A 19,228-nucleotide genomic window follows, 5' to 3' on the forward strand; every position below is an offset into this window, starting at 1 on the left:
ATGAAGAAAAATGTAAGTTTTGTAAATACGGGATGAGATGCAGGAGTCTGCAGAAAATCTGTTACACAGTTAAAAACTTTTAAGTAATCACCAAAAGTTACCATTAAAATTGAGATTTAGAACACTAGGAGGTAGGAATGTGGGGCTAGTTAACAACAGATGCTAGACTTAGACTGCAGATTCAAGTGTATAATTAGATATAGAAGGAGCTGGAGCAGACTAAGCATTCAGTCCAATGGCATAAGATCTGCATTGTCAGCTATCATGTAAGCCAGTTGCAGTATCGATGGACTCTTAGCATCTAACTTATACCACATTAGCCAAGATATTCAGGCTGTTGCTATTACAGTATTACCCTTTTGTTCACTCCTCCCTGCCACATACACCAAAAGAAAAGAGACAGCTGCATGTTGTCAGCAAATTATCCAGTTTCAGAGTTGTGCAGGCTTTTAGCCATGTGACTCGTTTGGACTTTTACAGTGAGTCATACAGCTTTGAACTCTGCACATATGTGTGTTTCATATGTTACATGCTGGGTAACAACAGGAGAGGACTCTATGTTTCTACAATAAACAGCTCTTTGTTAAGAGAACTATTTACAGAGGTGCAGCTAGCATTCTAGCCATTTGCACACAGGCTGGCTTTCTGGTGCCACCTGCAACCTGGGCTCCTCCCTCTAAATTCCATGCAGGTTGCTGCACTGTGGGCCCATAGTTTGGTTCGAAAGTAGAGGCAAGCATATTTAGTGATGGAAGGAAGGAATTAAGCTGCAACTCTAACATCTTGTGCCCTACTTTCTCACATCTCTCTTGTAAGGATTTGCTTCTCTTTACTCTGAGGATGTAAATCCTCTTGGTGTTTGGTCTAGACCAGTGGTTCTCAAACTTTTTTTTTTCCGCAGACCGCTTGAAAATTGCTGAGGGTCTCGGCGGACCACTTAATGATCTTTCCAACTGTTGTTTGTACCCATTAGCTAACTATTGTAAAGTGCTTTGGATAAAAGCACTATATATAAAAAAACCTTCATAATAATTAACGATTTTTTTGTTCTACAAATAATAGCGCACAACTCATATTTTCCTATCAGTAGTCTTACCTTTCTAATGCGATGGATGTGCCCTCTCTCCCCCGCTGCGGCAGCCCCTGAGCTGGGGCTGAGAAGAAGGGGGTCTCTCCCTCTCTCCCTCACCACAGCAGCCACAGAGCTGAGGCTGGGAAGGAGGGCCATCTCTCCCTGGCAGCTGCAGCCCTGGAGCTGGGGAAAATCGCCTCTTTCTCTGGCCACCACAGCCCCACATATCCTAAATTCCCTCCACCCCCTCTTCTCACCCCACTGCCCCCTCCCAGCTACCCCCTATTCCCCTCAAGGCCACCACCTCGCCTTACATGTCTCCAAGGTCCAGGCACCTAATTAATGGAGCCATGCTTGCGCAGCTCGACTAATTAGGTGGCTGGCCCTTCATTCTCTCCTGTGCGGCCGCCCAGGCACCCACCTTAGAGGAACTATCTGCGGACCACCTGAATGGAACTCGCGGACCACAGTTTGAGAACCTCTGGTCTAGACTGACCTTGTAGAGGACTGTGCCTTCAAGAAACCTGATACATCATGAAGAATGACTGGTGTTGGGTAAGGGTGGGAGATGTGCAATGTGACCTCTGAAAAGCTGCAACAAGAGTCTGCTTGCTGAAGCATAAACATTATCTGATAGTTGTCTGTGTGTCTGATAACAAACTGGGGACTCTACAGACATTTGTATTCTCTTCTCTTCAGGTTGTATACTATTCTTCCCTAAATTCTCAAACACAGCAACTGTTAACATAAATGTGAGTCAGTATAATTTTACCCCAGAAACAAAGGTCTACCCCAGCTGTCACATAGGCTCATGGCAAAACTTCCATTTTTTCAATCGAAACAGGATCAGACCCTAAATTTGGGGAAGAGAGTTACTAAGATAGGGACAGCATATCAGGATATGTGTGTGGAAAGAAGGGCAAACGATTTATCTGCATTGCTGTTTGAATTATGTGTTTTGTTTGTGGTCAGTTCATTTTGGGGTATAAACACACTTACCTCTAATGTAAGCAGGATCTTTCCCTTTCAGATCAGAGTTTATTTTCACACTCCATTATTTCTTTTTTTGCCCACCCCTCAGTCTCCACACTAACTGGGCCTCAGTATTCAAAAGTTGCTAATGATTTGGGGTGCTTCACCGTGTGATGCCCAACTTGAGATAACTGAAAATGGCCTGATTTTCACAGGGCTCATACTCAGCCAATTTAGTGTAGCTCCCGAGAAGAATTAGAATAAATTGGGTACAGGCAGGGATGGAGAAGTTTGGCATGGATCTTCTTTGGAATAGAGTAGCAGGAATGAGAAAAAACTGTGTGGGCTTTGAGGGAGTTTGTACAAACTCTTCTTTGACCTGAGAACTAGAGCTGCATGACTCACTGAGCTGCTGGAATTGGTGAAAATTCTCTCTGTACCAGAATAATGGAAGTGACACACTTAGCATCTTGGTCTGAATTTGTCACCATCATGAGAGACAGGTTACACAAGCAAAGGAAATCACTGTCTTTCTGTCTAAGTGCAAAACTTAGCTAAAGAGACTGAGCAGTTAAAAAAGGAGAGAAATAATAATACTTAACATCTATCCAGCATTTGTCATCCCTAAAGCATTAATTCATGAAGCCTCAAAACACTCCAATGAGGTAGGTATTATTTTTATATCCTTATTGACCTGATGATAATCCTAAAGTAGGGAGGGTAAGTCACTTGCCCAAAAGCAAAAAGAAAAGGAATCTGACTCAGAGGCTGGATTAGTGCACACAAGTTCCTGCTCCCAGTCCTGTGTTCAGGCTGCTAGATTGCATTTTTTAAATCAACTGCAGGCTGAAGTTAGGCACAGTTCTCCCCATAGGTTTCAGAGTAACAGCCGTGTTAGTCTGTATTCGCAAAAAGAAAAGGAGTACTTGTGGCACCTTAGAGACTAACCAATTTATTTGAGCATGAGCTTTCGTGAGCTACAGCTCACTTCATCAGATGTGTACCGTGGAAACTGCAGCAGACTTTATATATACACAGAGAATATGAAACAATACCTCCTCCCACCCCACTGTCCTGCTGGTAATAGCTTATCTAAAGTGATCATCAGGTGGGCCATTTCCAGCACAAATCCAGGTTTTCTCACCCTCCACCCCCCCACACAAATTCACTCTCCTGCTGGTGCTAGCCCATCCAAAGTGACAACTCTTTACATAATCAAGTCGGGCTATTTCCTGCATAAATCCAGGTTTTCTCACATCCCCCCCCACCCCCATACACACACAAACTCACTCTCCTGCTGGTAACAGCTCATCTAAACTGACCACTCTCCAAGTTTAAATCCAAGTTAAACCAGAACATCTGGGGGGGGGGGGGGTAGGAAAAAACAAGAGGAAACAGGCTACCTTGCATAATGACTTAGCCACTCTCAGTCTCTATTTAAGCCTAAATTAATAGTATCCAATTTGCAAATGAATTCCAATTCAGCAGTTTCTCCAAATGTCTCCAAATGTGAGGTGCTGTTGTCATCATGAATAGGTCGGAATATGAACAAGAGGCTGCTCGGCAGCTCTCCAACACGAGTTTCTACAAGCCATTACCCTATGATCCCACTGAGAGTTACCAAAAGCAACTACAGCATTTGCTCAAGAAACTTCCTGAAAAAGCACAAGATCAAATCCGCACAGACACACCCCTGGAACCCCGACCTGGGATATTCTATCTACTACCCAAGATCCATAAACCTGGAAATCCTGGGCGCCCCATCATCTCAGGCATTGGCACCCTGACAGCAGGATTGTCTGGCTATGTAGACTCCCTCCTCAGGCCCTACGCTACCAGCACTCCCAGCTACCTTCGAGACACCACTGACTTCCTGAGGAAACTTCAATCCATCGGTGATCTTCCTGATAACACCATCCTGGCCACTATGGATGTAGAAGCCCTCTACACCAACATTCCACACAAAGATGGACTACAAGCCGTCAAGAACACTATCCCCGATAATGTCACGGCTAACCTGGTGGCTGAACTTTGTGACTTTGTCCTTACCCATAACTATTTCACATTTGGAGACAATGTATACCTTCAGATCACCGGCACTGCTATGGGTACCCGCATGGCCCCACAGTATGCCAACATTTTTATGGCTGATTTAGAACAACGCTTCCTCAGCTCTCGTCCCCTAAAGCCCCTACTCTACTTGCGCTATATTGATGACATCTTCATCATCTGGACCCATGGAAAAGAAGCCCTTGAGGAATTCCACCATGATTTAAACAATTTCCATCCCACCACCAACCTCAGCCTGGTCCAGTCCACACAAGAGATCCACTTCCTGGACACTACAGTGCTAATAAACAATGGTCACATAAACACCACCCTATACCGGAAACCTACTGACCGCTATTCCTACCTGCATGCCTCCAGCTTTCACCCTGACCACACCACACGATCCATCGTCTACAGCCAAGCTCTGTGATACAACCGCATTTGCTCCAACCCCTCAGACAGAGACAAACACCTACAAGATCTCTGTCAAGCTTTCTTACAACTACAATACCCACCTGCAGAAGTAAAGAAACAGATTGATAGAGCCAGAAGAGTTCCCAGAAGTTACCTACTACAGGACAGGCCTAACAAAGAAAATAACAGAACGCCACTAGCGGTCACCTTCAGCCCCCAACTAAAACCCCTCCAACGCATTATTAAGGATCTACAACCTATCCTAAAGGATGACCCAACACTCTCACAAGTCTTGGGAGACAGGCCAGTCCTTGCCTACAGACAGCCCCGCAACCTGAAGCAAATACTCACCAACAACCACATACCACACAACAGAACCACTAACCCAGGAACTTATCCTTGCAACAAAGCCCGTTGCCAACTGTGCCCACATATCTATTCAGGGGACACCATCACAGGGCCTAATAACATCAGCCACACTATCAGAGGCTCGTTCACCTGCACATCCACCAATGTGATATATGCCATCATGCGCCAGCAATGCCCCTCTGCCATGTACATTGGTCAAACTGGACAGTCTCTACGTAAAAGAATAAATGGACACAAATCAGATGTCAAGAATTATAACATTCATAAACCAGTCGGAGAACACTTCAATCTCTCTGGTCACGCAATCACAGACATGAAGGTCGCTATCTTAAAACAAAAAAACTTCAAATCCAGACTCCAGCGAGAAACTGCTGAATTGGAATTCATTTGCAAATTGGATACTATTAATTTAGGCTTAAATAGAGACTGAGAGTGGCTAAGTCATTATGCAAGGTAGCCTGTTTCCTCTTGTTTTTTCCTACCCCCCCCCCCCCCCAGATGTTCTGGTTTAACTTGGATTTAAACTTGGAGAGTGGTCAGTTTAGATGAGCTGTTACCAGCAGGAGAGTGAGTTTGTGTGTGTATGGGGGTGGGGGGGATGTGAGAAAACCTGGATTTATGCAGGAAATAGCCCGACTTGATTATGTAAAGAGTTATCACTTTGGATGGGCTAGCACCAGCAGGAGAGTGAATTTGTGTGGGGGGGTGGAGGGTGAGAAAACCTGGATTTGTGCTGGAAATGGCCCACCTGATGATCACTTTAGATAAGCTATTACCAGCAGGACAGTGGGGTGGGAGGAGGTATTGTTTCATATTCTCTGTGTATATATAAAGTCTGCTGCAGTTTCCACGGTACACATCTGATGAAGTGAGCTGTAGCTCACGAAAGCTCATGCTCAAATAAATTGGTTAGTCTCTAAGGTGCCACAAGTACTCCTTTTCTTTTTAGTTCTCCCCATAAACATTTAATGGAGCAAAACCACAACATTTTCTCAGCATCTCTTGCAATGCTTGCGTTAAGGACCATTTTCCTTATCCTGTTGCTCTCTTGTGTTTAGGTTTTCTGCACCAGATCCTGTTGCTGTAGCTAAGTCATGTGTATGTTGAATGTTTTCTTTTTATCTGCACTACTTATTATTGGTTTGTTTTTGTTTTTGGTTTTTTTTGCCATTTCAGGGTTGCGATACCCAATCTTCCGCTGTGTAAATAGAATCTCTCATGAGGAGGTGTCTGAGAGCTATTGTGACACCAGCACCAAGCCTACGCCAGAAGAAGAAGCCTGCAACATCTTCCCGTGCCCAGCCTTGTAAGATAGTTCCAGAAAATACACTGGGAAATGAAAGCAGCAGTGTCACTGAAGCTTTGCACAAAGGAGGGTAGCTGTTTAAATAGGACTCTAGGGTGAACATCTCAAGTATTTTCCACTTGTGACATGGAGTGCAGTTGATGGGTTCCCCTGTCAGAGGTGGTTTTTATTTCTTTATAGGAAGTGGCAGCCATAGCAGCTTATCCTCCATTACAGCACTGTTATCCCATGTGAGATAAGGGAGTTAGGAGAGATTGGCAGTCATTTACTCTGGGTTAAATGCAGCCATTCCTCAACAGGTATGATGGTTGAGGGTGCACTGCCCCGCAGTCTCTCCCCTAGTCTCTCCCTTGGTGCTCTTTCCAAGAGAGAAGCCTCTACCTGCACTTCTCCTAGAGCAGAACTCCACGGTTCACACCACTTTAGACTGAATCACCAGGTTAGGTTCCCATTTGTACCGGGCGAGTGGTGCTTTCTACATTATACTCCTTTGCAGTCCCTCACGAGTGCACCCTGGTGACAGGTTCTGCTGCCTTCACCTCTCTGGGTGCAACACCACCCCATTCTACCACTCAGCCACCCAGCTTCTAACCATGTTGATACAACAGGCCCAAATGTACAGGTACCTGCAAGACATTTCCTTCTGGGAGCCTGTGATCAGCCGCTGATTAAGGTAACTCAGAACAGCTCCTTCCAAACAGCACACTGTGTATTCACCCAAGGATATATAGCAAGCAGATAAAAGGGTTAACACTACAGAGGGTCTTGTCTAGGCTTGGAGACAAGGGATAAGCTTTAGGTGAGCCTATACTGCCTCAGTGTACGCTGCGGGGCCTCTGTCTTGACTGATTACTCCTGCTGCAATCTCTGCCTCTCTCTGTCAGTTTCTCTACACACACACTTCCTCCCCGGGCAGGGAGTTTTAAGGTTTGCTATCATTTTTGATCTTAGGGCCTCTGGTCTGGGAAAAATAGGCCTGTGACCTGGCTGGAGCCAGGTGGTCACTTCCCAGTAATAGCCCATCCAGTATTCTCTAGTCTAAAGGACTACTGAAATACTTTCTCCAGAGATATCTGATCTCTAGTCACAGCTTTGTTTCCTGCTTGTCCTTCCTAATCACCTTTAATTCAAGCTTTAAGTTTTAATTCAACTCTGTCTAATCAGACGGAATACGGTCAATCAGGTAAACTGGGATGCCTGCCGTGCTGATGATAAATGATACAGCTATCTTCCTCATTCTCCACAACAAGTCTAAAGTTAACAGTGTGAAGGGCTTTTGTACTAGCAATGCACTAACCTCCCTGAGCATGACACTAAAAATGACACGGAATGAAAATATGTATATTAACAAAACAAATACATATATGCAATCTTAATGGAAAGGAATCTTATTGTCACTTAAATGAAATGCATCTATTCATTGTTTTTATATGTAAGTTAATGCCCATTTAGATGATCCATCTATCATTCCTCCTCTGAACAACTGTCTTGTTATGGCTCTCCCTGTGTCATGTCCAGAAAGTCTGTTAGCTCCTCAGGGCAGACATCTTGCTTTTACATGTTTTGGAAAGTACTAATAAAGTAATCAGAAATAATATATATTGCTAGACATTTCTAAAAATACACTCTGATCACTATGTACCCAGTTCTACAACTCTTACATATTTAGACCCTTTGTAAGTATGCAGTGGTCCCCTACATAAAGGATACATATTATTTATTTCAATATTCAACAAAAGACAAAACAGAGGTTTAAATGATAGTATAAGACATATTTTAGTCCAAATGCATATAATCAGAATTGAAATGAGATGAATGTCTACAATATGGCAATATCTTTATTAACAGTGGATCATTATTATGTTCTCCTTTTTCTTTTCTCTGTTAGCTGGGATATAGGGGAGTGGTCTGAGTGCAGTAAAACATGTGGCCTTGGTATGCAGCACCGACAAGTCCTGTGCCGACAAGTGTATGCCAATCGTACGCTGATGGTTCAGCAATACCGATGCCATCACTTGGAGAAGCCAGAAACAACCAGCACATGCCAGCTGAAGATTTGCAGTGAATGGCAAATTCAGACAGAGTGGACTTCGGTAAATGGGAAAGAGTGGTTCATTTGAAGTATGAAACCTCAGGGGAGCCACGGTGGAGTGGAACATTCCTCCAGAGATCTTTACTCAGATGTGATTTGGATTACATTTGGCTTTGACTAAACACCACAGAGGGGAAAGTGGGAAAGCTTTCAAAATAGGTAGTAGGTTAGCTTAGACAATTTAAACAAGCCATGTGGTTATGACCAATTAAAACTTGTTGTTTAGGACCAGAGAGAATAGAAAAAAGGGACAGGGTAGACATATACTTAGTTAATTAAAATATCATTCAGAGTGCTTTGCAAGGTCAATGTATTTATCTGCGTTTTTAGCGAGGGAAGACCTGATAAAGGCTTGTTTTATAGTTCAGGGGCATATGTTATTATCCAGCGTTTGATTCTATGTAGGGTTCATTATTGTCTGTTTTGGTGGTAAGAAGCAGTAGCTGGTTAAGGTTTTTTTGTTTTTATTTTTATTCAGGTGTATTTTGAATAATATTTAAATGCAAGGGCACCTAGAGGCTTGGATGGGTGGTTTTGTTTTGTTTTTTTAAATACGTATGAAGCAAAGTAAAGAAATATTATAAATCAAATACTGCTTTAGTAATTTTAGCTGATGATATGAAATGGCAATCAAATAAAATTTGGTGATTGATTTATTCTCCTTCCCCCCCCCACCAAAAAAGAATCCTTTGGCATCAGGAGGAAAGGATCTACTGTAATGAGAGAGGCATTTAAGTTTGGAAGCTCTGTGGTTTAAATAGAGCATTTATTGTGTTTTCACTTTGGAGACAGCTCCCTGATTTTAAAAATGCATCTTAAGCAATTTAGTGCAGTGCCATTTTTCCCAACACAGAAACATAAATGACAGATGCTTTGATCTGATTCTGGTTAGAAAAGATGGCACTTCTGATTTAAGGAAGCGTCCAGACAGTGTGACCTAGTGCAAAGAGTACTGGACTGGAACTCAGAAGACCCTGGTTCCATTTCTGGGTCTGTTCCCAGACTGCTGGGTGACCTTGGGCAAGCCACTTCATCTCTCTGTGCCTCCGGAAGATGGGGATCATGATACTGATCTTTGTAAAGTGCTTTGATTTCTGTGGATGAAAAGAGCTATGTAAAAGCTGGGTGTTCTCATTATCATCATTATTGGTGTTACTCTAGTACATTACTGACTTGTTTCACGAACCTAACCTGAATTTCTGCAAGTATCTTGGAGTCAGGGATTGGAGAAATAGACGCAATCCATATATAAACGATGCTCTTACTGCTAGACACTTTTGTGGCTTTCGCATTTGCTTAGATAGGAAAGTGAGGAGCATGTCCCTATGGGGAAAATGAATGTTCCAATTGCTGGCACTAATCATTTGCAGCCATGTGTATAATCATTAAATTTAAAAACAACAACATCATATGTTAAGAGAATGTTAAGGCTGCAAACTCAAGCACTCAGAAGTTAGGAAATGCCAAATATAAGGCTGCCTGTGCAACCTTAATTTGTACTCCTTGTGTGTATGTGTTATCATGCAGCCTTTAATTACATGGTCACATAGTATTTGATGATAGAGCAATAGGAGCACTGGCAGGGCAGGGTCCTATCCAGGTGTTCAGTTTGGGGGCACAACAGGCCGTGGAGTTCCTTAGGCAGGACTCCTTATCTGCCTCTCTTTGCCATGATGATCTGAGCTGCATACATCGCCAGGCAAAGATGCTGCTGGCTGCTGTATGGAGCAGCACTCCATACAGAGAGGACAGAGAAGAGCAGGGAAGGGGTGTCTTTCAGTTGAGGATCAGGAGCAGCTGTGCTCCTTTGAGTTACTCTTTGCTTTATCTCCTGCCCAGGAGTGCAGCTCAAAAGCATGCAGAGTATGTGGAAACCTTGAGACAACCTTTCTGGACCTCAGAGGGCTAGTTTCTGTGCATTGTAACAAGGCTTCCCAGTGCAGCAGAACCACACCAGTCCCAATGTGGTTAGGTTCTTTATGGTCATGGCAGTGTTTGGCCCTATATTTTTAATTTTTATCTTTCCAAATTCACCTACATGATGCATTGGAATGAGACCCACATCTGTAAAACTATTGAAATATCTCCCCTGAACAACCAGTATTTCTTCAGCTCATGTAGATTTTTGCACATATGGGATTGCAGGTAAATGGATAGATGATCTCCAGCTAGACCTGGACTGTAGTTGCTAGGTCTTGAATGTAGTGCTGACGCAAAGTCTGTTTCATTACAGTGTTCGGTGCCATGTGGAGTGGGGCAGAGGACCCGAGATGTAAAGTGTGTAAGCAATCTTGGAGACATTGTTGATGACGAGGAATGTAATATGAAGCTACGGCCAAATGACATAGAAAACTGTGACATGGGGCCCTGTGCTAAGAGCTGGTTCCTCACGGAGTGGAGTGACAGGGTAAGACTTTCCACGGTTTTCTTGTAAACTGTCCCATTCACCCTTTTGAATAATTTAACCTAAGTGCAACAGAATATAAAATATTAATCATAAAAGATACTTGTACTTTTACTGAATTGCTTTAATCTATAACATACGCAGGTGCAGATAAAGAAAAGATAAACTGGTTCCTGAGCTTGTTTTAGGTTCAAGAAGTGATAAAAAGGACAAGAGTGTGGGCTGAAGTCGCAAAGTCTGGATTTGGAATCTGATCTGAATCTAGACTTCCCTAAAGATTGCGTGTGTTCAGATTTATTTGTTTTGCTTTGGTTAGGCCTGAGTCCCTAAGTTTGGATCCAGATACTGCCCAAATGTTCTTCTGGGTAGGGAGGTTTCAGATTTGGTGTTCTGGTTTGAGCCCATTCAATAAAACATTAGCTGGCCCCTACAAAGCCATAGAAATGACTCCTTGGAGCTCCAGAAAGGTTCTCTCAAAGTTTCCACATCTTAGGGAAGTTGGATGTATGTTTTGTTCCAATGCTGCATACGCAGGATCAGACTGCTGTCAACAGAGAGATGCTGATTTACACCATCTGATGATCTAGCCTAGGGAATTTGTTTAATAGTTGTAACATATTATTTCATTAAGACTTACAGGATAGGCATAGCTAACACCTACAAAATATTTTAGTCCCTCTTATGGGTTGCATAGCAGATCTTATCCATACACAAGTCAAACTCCAGTGTTTATTGTGTAGGCCTCATCCTTGCATAGCTTACTCCGTTGGCCAGTCCTTACACACAGGCAGATAGTCACGTTCAGGCAGAGCACGTTCAATCCACTGTGACACTTTGCCAACAGTTCTTGTTCAGAGGTCATGTCGAGTGCTGACCAGCCTGATTTGCCTGAGGCAACATGGGAGTGTACTGAATGAACTTAGCGGAGCCACCAGGATCTTCTCATTTCTCTCTGTGATGATGTGTTCTGGCAGTGTAGTAACATGAATGCAAACATTGCAGAGTCTAGTGTGTCATGCTACAAATTTTAATCCCATGATGGGATCATTTTATGATTCTCTGTGACTCAGTTTGATGACATAGAGGCTTTCCAGCTCTTCAGAGTTCAGTACTCCTTAAATTTTAGACATTTTCTAGCAGAGAGTAGGAAGAGGTGCTCAATTAAAAGTAACTCCTGAGTCACGTCTTCAAAGCATCATTGGAAAAAAGTATCAGAATCTTACTAGGATCTGAATGACAAAACTCCAGGCTGAGCGTTTCTTTTCAAATAGATTTGTTGAGAGAGAATCTTAGTGCTTCAATGGAATATTATAGAAGTCATCGTTTGACAGCAATATTATTTACCAGTCTCTCCACAGACTAATTAACTGCCTCGTCAATGCAATTAACTTTTGAGGCATATTTTTGTGGGGGAGAATGTCTCATTGCATCTTAGAACATTTAAACTTTTAGAGGAAGTTGCTAGTCACTCAGGATAATGTTAATGTACATTCTTACGTGGACTAACCCAGAAGTTAACAGCTAAGGTATATCCTATTGCTGAATTGTAAACCACAAAGTGCCTTTCTATGTTTGTTTTTCTAGTGTGTAGAGCTGGATTCCTTGTAAAATGTTATTCAAGTGATATTTTATGTGTGGAAAAGAAAAAAAGCAGTTTATCCTCAAAGATAGAAAAGCTTAACTAGCCCTTTGAGAACATGCTGGGCCAGATCCTCAGCTGGTTTAACTTGCTGTAGCTGCATTGACTTCAGTGAAGCGCATCTTTACCAGCTGGGGGTCTAACTCTCTATTTTTTCTTCTCCAAGCCTGACACTTTCATTTCTGCAAAATTAAAAATGTGACTTTTTAAATAGCTGAAAATGTTTATTTTCAAAAATTAAAATAAATAAAAACAGTTTGCATGCTGGGAGAAAGCTTTTGAATCTAGAATCATGTTTTTAAATTTTAATGTATATATTTATGTATGGAAAGTGAGAGCCTAGAGATGAAATATCTTATGTTGAAAACTTTTTTTTTCTACTGTGGCTGTTTTAAAGTTGGATAATAAATAATGGGCTTGTTACCTTTTCAGCATATGGAAGTAAGTGAACTAATTAATGATTTCCAAATGTTTGCTACTGTGGTTGGCATAATTTAGCAGCAACTCTGCCAGCAGTGCATTTAGTTAGATTTGTGAAAAGAATAAAAGGAAAAGGATTCTTCTCTACATGAATCAGAAAAAAATACAGGCCAAAATTTTCAAATTAGATCGTTGCCTTAGACACCTGCATAAGATATTCAAAGGTGCTGAACAGTAGCAATTCCTGTTGAAATCAATGGGAGCTCTGTGTGCTCTGCAAATCTGTCCCTTTGGCCAAAAATTTTATTTTTGCATGTCAAATACTACTTTAGTGATTCAGTAGCCTCTTTCCCCTTTGATCGGGTGTGTTTCTGTTTAAGGGCATTTAGGTGGACAGTTTGAAATGATATGGAAATGAGCACTCCCAGATTTGCAGGCTTTGTATCTTTAACTCTAATTTCCTAAAGCAACTTTTAAAAAAAAAATTTTAAGCCAAGCCACAATTCAGCAATAAGTGTAGATCAGCAGTGGGTGACCCACAAATAGTTCAGATAAGCAGCCAAAAGTTCAGAGGCTGAAATAAAGCTTATTTAAATCTCCTGAGTCTGCAAAAGAGTGGTAGAAATCTCACAAGAACAGACCTTCTTTATGAGATTTATTACATGTCTACCTCCACTCCCAGCTGGAAATACCACAGAACAGTCTTTCTCATTGTATTGTGGCCCTTGTGGCTGGAAACCATAAGTGAAAGAACTTATAAGCTTTCACAACTTTGGAACCTTAAAATGCTTCAGTTCAAATGTGTTTACAGCAGGAGGTGAAGATTTGGTCCTTATTTTTCTGAACAAGTTTTGCAGTTACTTAGTGTATATGGATGTATATTCACCATATGAATAGATAAGATGGCCAAGGTAATCTTTTATTGGAGCAACTTCTCTGAGTATTGACATCTCTGCTTTCAATTCCTGTATGCATTGGTGCTCAATACAGCTCAGTCATTATTATCTGCTACAGTGGGAGGGGTCCAATACCTAAGCAAAAATTACATTTACGAGGAGCTAGATGCCTGGGAGAGAGAGAAACTGAAGTCTTTGGGGACTGGGGCTTGACTGTCCAGCCAGGGCTAGAGCAGGAGGCAGATTGCAAAGAGGGAATGAGCCTGGATAACTAAGGAAATATAGCCTAGACAAACCTACTATAATGCAGGTACATAACTGGTTGGAAAATCATACTTGGAGAATTGTTATCAATGGTTCACAATCAAGCTGCAAGGGCATATTGAATGGGGTCCCGCAGGGATCTGTCCTGGTTCTATTTGATAGCTTCATAAATGATTTGGACAATGGCATAGAGTTGCAAGCTCTTTGGAGGACAGGGTTAGAATTCAAAATGATTTGACAAACTGGAGAAATGGTCTGAAGTAAACAGGATGGAATTCAATAAGGACAAATTCAAAGAACTATACTTAGGAAGGAATAATCAACTGCACAAAAACAAAATGGGAAATGACTGCCTAGGAAGGAGAACTTCAAAAAAAGATCTGGGGATTATCATGGTTCATAAAATAAATAGGAGTCAACAATGTAACACTGTTGCAAAAAAAATAAAACACACAAAAAACCCCATCATTCTGGATGGATTAGCAGGAGTGTTGTATGCAAGATATGAGAAGTGACTCTACTCAGCACTGATAAGGCCTCAAATGGAGTACTGTGTCCAGTTCTGGGCACCACATCTGGAGAAAGATGTGGACAAATTGGAGTAAGTCCAGAGGAAAGCAACAAAAATGATTAAAGGTCTAGAAAACATGGCCTATGAGGAAAGACGGGGGGAAATGGAGAGTCTGAAGAAGAGAAGACTGTGGGGGAACATGAATCTTCAAGTACATAAAAGGTTGTTATAAAAAGGAGAATGATACATATTTCTCCATAACCACTAAGGACAGGTTAAGAAATAATGGGCTTAAATTGCAGCAAGGGAGATTTATGTTCAGAAAAACTTCCTCAGTGTAAGGGTAGCTAAGCACTGGATTGAGGAATCTCTGTCATTCGAGGTTTTTAGGAAAAGGCATTTTCCAAACTTTTTTGGCCACGGAACACTTTGTAGCCTATTCCGGGACACTTATAATATTATTTTGTAGTTGTTTGGTTTTCAAATAAAAAATTGCGTTATTTATGCTCAAATATATTTTATTTTATAAAACAAAGCAAAAATACAAATTTAAAATAACTTGAACTAACAATTTCTAACTGGAAAGTGCGTATAAAGTAGTAAAAAAATCAGGTGCAAGAGTCAAAATTAAATTCTAGATTCTTTCACGGAACACCTGTTCACATCGTGCGGAACACAGTTTGGGAAACGCTTTAGACAAACACCATCATGGATGGTCCAGATAACACTTAGTCCTGCTTCAATGCAGGGGACTGAACTAAACGACTTATCGTGGTCCCTTCCAGTCCTACATTTCTATGTTTCTATGATTTGTTGAAGTAACAGGAAATTTTGTGGTAGGAAAATTTTTAAATAACTCATCATTACGCTTTTTAAAAAAGATTTTTGTGTCCTTAATACCAATACATATTTATAATTTGAGTCACTCTGACTGGAAGTTTCTGTAGATGGTGTAGATTTCTTATGGTGTGCTTAACACGCTCAAGAAGAACCATCATGAACAGTTTGCTTGGAAAGGAAGGCAGAGTGATGCTGTGGTGATTAGAGCACACCAGAGCATTGCCTTACCCTTTCCAAAATAGGAGAATAATCCCATGGCACCAGTCGTCAGGTAGTTTCTCATGAATCCATATTTTGTTGATACTGTGGGTCAGCCCTCCCAAAATGGAATCCCCACCATGCTCAATTAGCTCTGCAGCTATACTGCAAATACCGGCAGCATGGCCATTCTTCAGTTTACAGACTGTGCTTCAAACCTCCTTGAGCATATCAGCCCTCCAGCTGCATACATTTGATCCAACAATAGCTGGATGGAGAAGTCCTCCTGAACAGCCTCACACATGCTGAAGGGATGTCATGGCTTCCAACCTCACCCACCTCAGCCATAGTATAGGGCAGGCCACAACATTGACAGAGAACTGGGCTCTGGTGATCTGAAGGGTGCACTCTGTGATCCATGAACAGGAGAATTAATGAAAAATTGTATTAAATTATATACCTAATTGAGATGCGGGTTCGGTAATGGTCTCAGCCCTAATGACATGCTGTAGTGTATATTTCTAAAAATTTACTCGGCGTCTATAGTATGAACTATTCAAGAACACACTAATAGAAATCAATTACCATTAGAAATTCTGCCTTAATAATAGAATTATACAGCAGACCATAAAATGAGCTACCCAGCTAAGAGTATTAGTTATTATAGTATTGAGCATATTGGCAGCTGCTGTTACCTTCAGTCACTGCACTAACACTGCTTGGTAAAATGCTTTTGTATACCCAGGGTCTGAAAGGCGCTATATAAAACCGAGTTCTGAATCCCTCCTAGAACAAGCCATCTTGCTCCAAGCAATCTCCCTGAAGCAAATCTTTGAAGAGTAAAGCATGGTTCTCTGTAGTGCTCCTTCTGTCATAATTTAACACTATATGTAAACTAAGCTTGAATTGATGTAGTGACATGCTGTCTAATAACCACCATTAAGCAACCTCTGTTAAGTAAAGAAACTAGAGAGAGGCTGCATATCAGATCAAGGAGACTCATAACAGACAATTTCCAAACCACAAAAAAATCAGAGCATTACCTTAATAGTTATTTCAAGGAACATTGACAGAATCCTGTGTATGCGCTTATGTAGAGTCTTATGGACTTTGGGGTTTATATACATTGCATGTGCAAAGCTTACAGTTTGCATGACCACAGTGTGGATCACGTGGTGTATCTTCTTCTGTATATGGTGGTCAGACCTTCCACACTCATCCTCTTAAAAAATAAACCAATCAACCACAAGTTTAGAGAGTGACATGATCCAGTAAATACTTAAAGAATTTAAAGTTAGGTGTCAGATACCTGACTCTGATATCTACTAAGCTCCAACTGAAATACACTGAGATATTTATTTCAGTATGAAAAGTGAGAGCAGTAGTAGGTTAAACACCAAATATTGTTCCCATCAAAGTCAACAGGAGGAGGATTGGGCCCAAAACATTTAACAAGAACTTCATCTGTTTCTATTTGTCATACTACATTCATTGTTTCTTTTTCTATGAAAAAAAAATTGACCGGCTAATTAACTCTCCAAATTCCAAAGGCTGCCTTTACATTATCTGAGTTTTTTTCACTTACAGAAAAGCTCAGTAAAACTTGGGGAATTTACTATCATGAGTTTGCAGAAACAAATTTGCGTAGATCTTCACAAGTCTCTCTTGCAATGAATCTGACAGCTCAAAATCAGGGGCACCATTTCAGATTTTGGTTGGGGGGGACTGTAAACATGATTCATGAGACTACTTAGGCACTTGAGAACTCTAGTTTTTTGGCAGATAACTTATCAATTAGCTGACAGGAGCCCTGTATCTAATTCCTTTATAAAAGAAAGAAAATTAAATAAATATTAGACCCACTCAGCTCTAATAACAACATGTTTTGACATCTTGTGGCAAGTTGCTTAAGGGACACTTGTTAGGTTTTAAATTTTAATGTATATTCTTACATTATTACTAACTCTGTGGGGCTAGTAACCCCTAATCATTTCTGTTGCCCTTCTCTGTACCTTTTCCAAATCCAGTATATTTTTTTGAGACGGGGTGACCAAATGTGTACACGCTATTCAATATGTTGGTGTACTGTGGATTTGTATAGAGGCAATATGATATTTTTCTCTTATTATCTATCCCTTTCCTAATGATTTCCAATATTCTGTTAGTTTTTTAATTGCCACTGCACATTGAGCAGCTGTTTTCAGAGAACTATCCACAATGACTCCAAGATGTCTTTCTTGAGTGATTTCAGAGTAGCAGCCGTGTTAGTCTGTATTCGCAAAAGCTCATGAAAGCTTATGCTCAAATAAATTTGTTAGTCTCTAAGGTGCCACAAGTACTCCTGTTCTTTTCTTGAGTGGTAACAGCTAATTTAGACCCCATCATTTTGTATGTATAGTTGGGCTTATATTTTGCCAAGTGCATTACTTTGCATTTATCAACACTGATTTCTTCTGCCATTGTGTTGCCCAGTCACGCAGTTTTGTGAGATCCCTTTGTAACTCTTTGCAGTCTGCTTTGGACTTAACTATCTTGAGTAATTTTGTATTATCTGCAAAATTTACCACATCACTATGTACCCCTTTTTCCAGATCATTTATGAATATGTTGAATAGGACTGGTCCCAGTACAGACCCCTGAGGGACACCACAATGTACCTCTCTCCATTCTCACCTTTTATGCCTACCCTTTGTTTCCAGTCTTTTAACTGAAGTGCCTGGCAGTGCATTCAGGATCATCTAAGGATCCTTAATCTACTTAATCTACTTTAATGCTCAAATAAATTTGTTAGTCTCTAAGGTGCCACAAGTACTCCTTTTCTTTTTGCGAATACAGACTAACACGGCTGCCACTCTGAAACCTACTTTAATGGTAAGCCTTTTTTTATCTCAATCACCCTACCTCTGTTTATAAACAAACTCCTTGCCTCAAAGGCTATGCTGCTCCCAGCTTTGGAACTCATCCCATATCACTCTCAAGCTGTTGCAGTTAAGAGCTCTATCTGGGGCTAGGGTGAGTAGACCTCCCCTATGAAACTTGGGGGGAGGGGAGGGCTAGAGCTCTCCCCTGCCCTCCCCCCCCCCAATGGTGCCCCTGCTCAAAATAATACTGTGTTAAAACTGCAAAGTTTCACCACATTTGGATTTGAATTCATAAATCAATTTAGGCCAGGGTGTAAGGCTGGTGACCCTTACCAAACATATCAACAAAACTAGGTTGACAGAAATTAGATGAGATCCATGTGGCCTGGAAATGTTGTTGCTAATGGTCCATATGGTTCTGATCTATAGTTCAGTTTACTGGAGAATGAGAAGCAGGGAACGCACACTCTCCTATTTTACTATGGTGCGAAAATCACCCGTGTTCTGTCAACTGACTGGTGTGCTCAATATTTTTGTTTGTTCATTTGCTTCTCATTTTATATTTAGTACATATTTACAAGGAAGAGCTTTTAAAATGTTAATGATATTTGGAAGCCAAAATAAAAGCTGGAAAGAAGACAGCATTGTGCATTAGGGAACAGCAAAGCAAGACTAGCTTTGAATCTCAACTGTGCTACAATAAAATGAAATAATAATACTTACCTTACGTCTCCCATTGGAGGGATTCTAGGGTGCTTCACATACACTCATTTAACAGATGAGGAAGTGTAGGCACACAAGAACAGGAATATTGGTTCAGACCAGTGGTCTATCTAGCCCAGTATGCTGTCTCTGACAATGGCCAATTCCAGATGCTTCAGAGAGAATGAACAGAACAGGTCAGTTATTGAGTGATTCATC

The 19,228-nt window shown here is 41.2% G+C and overlaps 1 protein-coding gene across 2 annotated transcripts in view; it reads left to right on the plus strand.

Moving 5' to 3' along the window:
* THSD4 (thrombospondin type 1 domain containing 4) overlaps positions 1-19,228 on the plus strand; it is a 612,634-nt gene that overhangs the window by 547,033 nt on the left and 46,373 nt on the right. For both annotated transcript variants that reach the window (XM_048867069.2, XM_048867070.2), the window contains 3 exons: positions 6,053-6,182; positions 8,071-8,275; positions 10,508-10,681. In XM_048867069.2, the coding sequence (XP_048723026.2) occupies positions 6,053-6,182; positions 8,071-8,275; positions 10,508-10,681 (509 nt within the window). The remainder of the gene's footprint in view (positions 1-6,052; positions 6,183-8,070; positions 8,276-10,507; positions 10,682-19,228) is intronic.

The sequence above is a fragment of the Caretta caretta genome, chromosome 10, assembly GCF_965140235.1.
Source record: "Caretta caretta isolate rCarCar2 chromosome 10, rCarCar1.hap1, whole genome shotgun sequence".
NCBI lineage: Eukaryota > Metazoa > Chordata > Testudines > Cheloniidae > Caretta > Caretta caretta.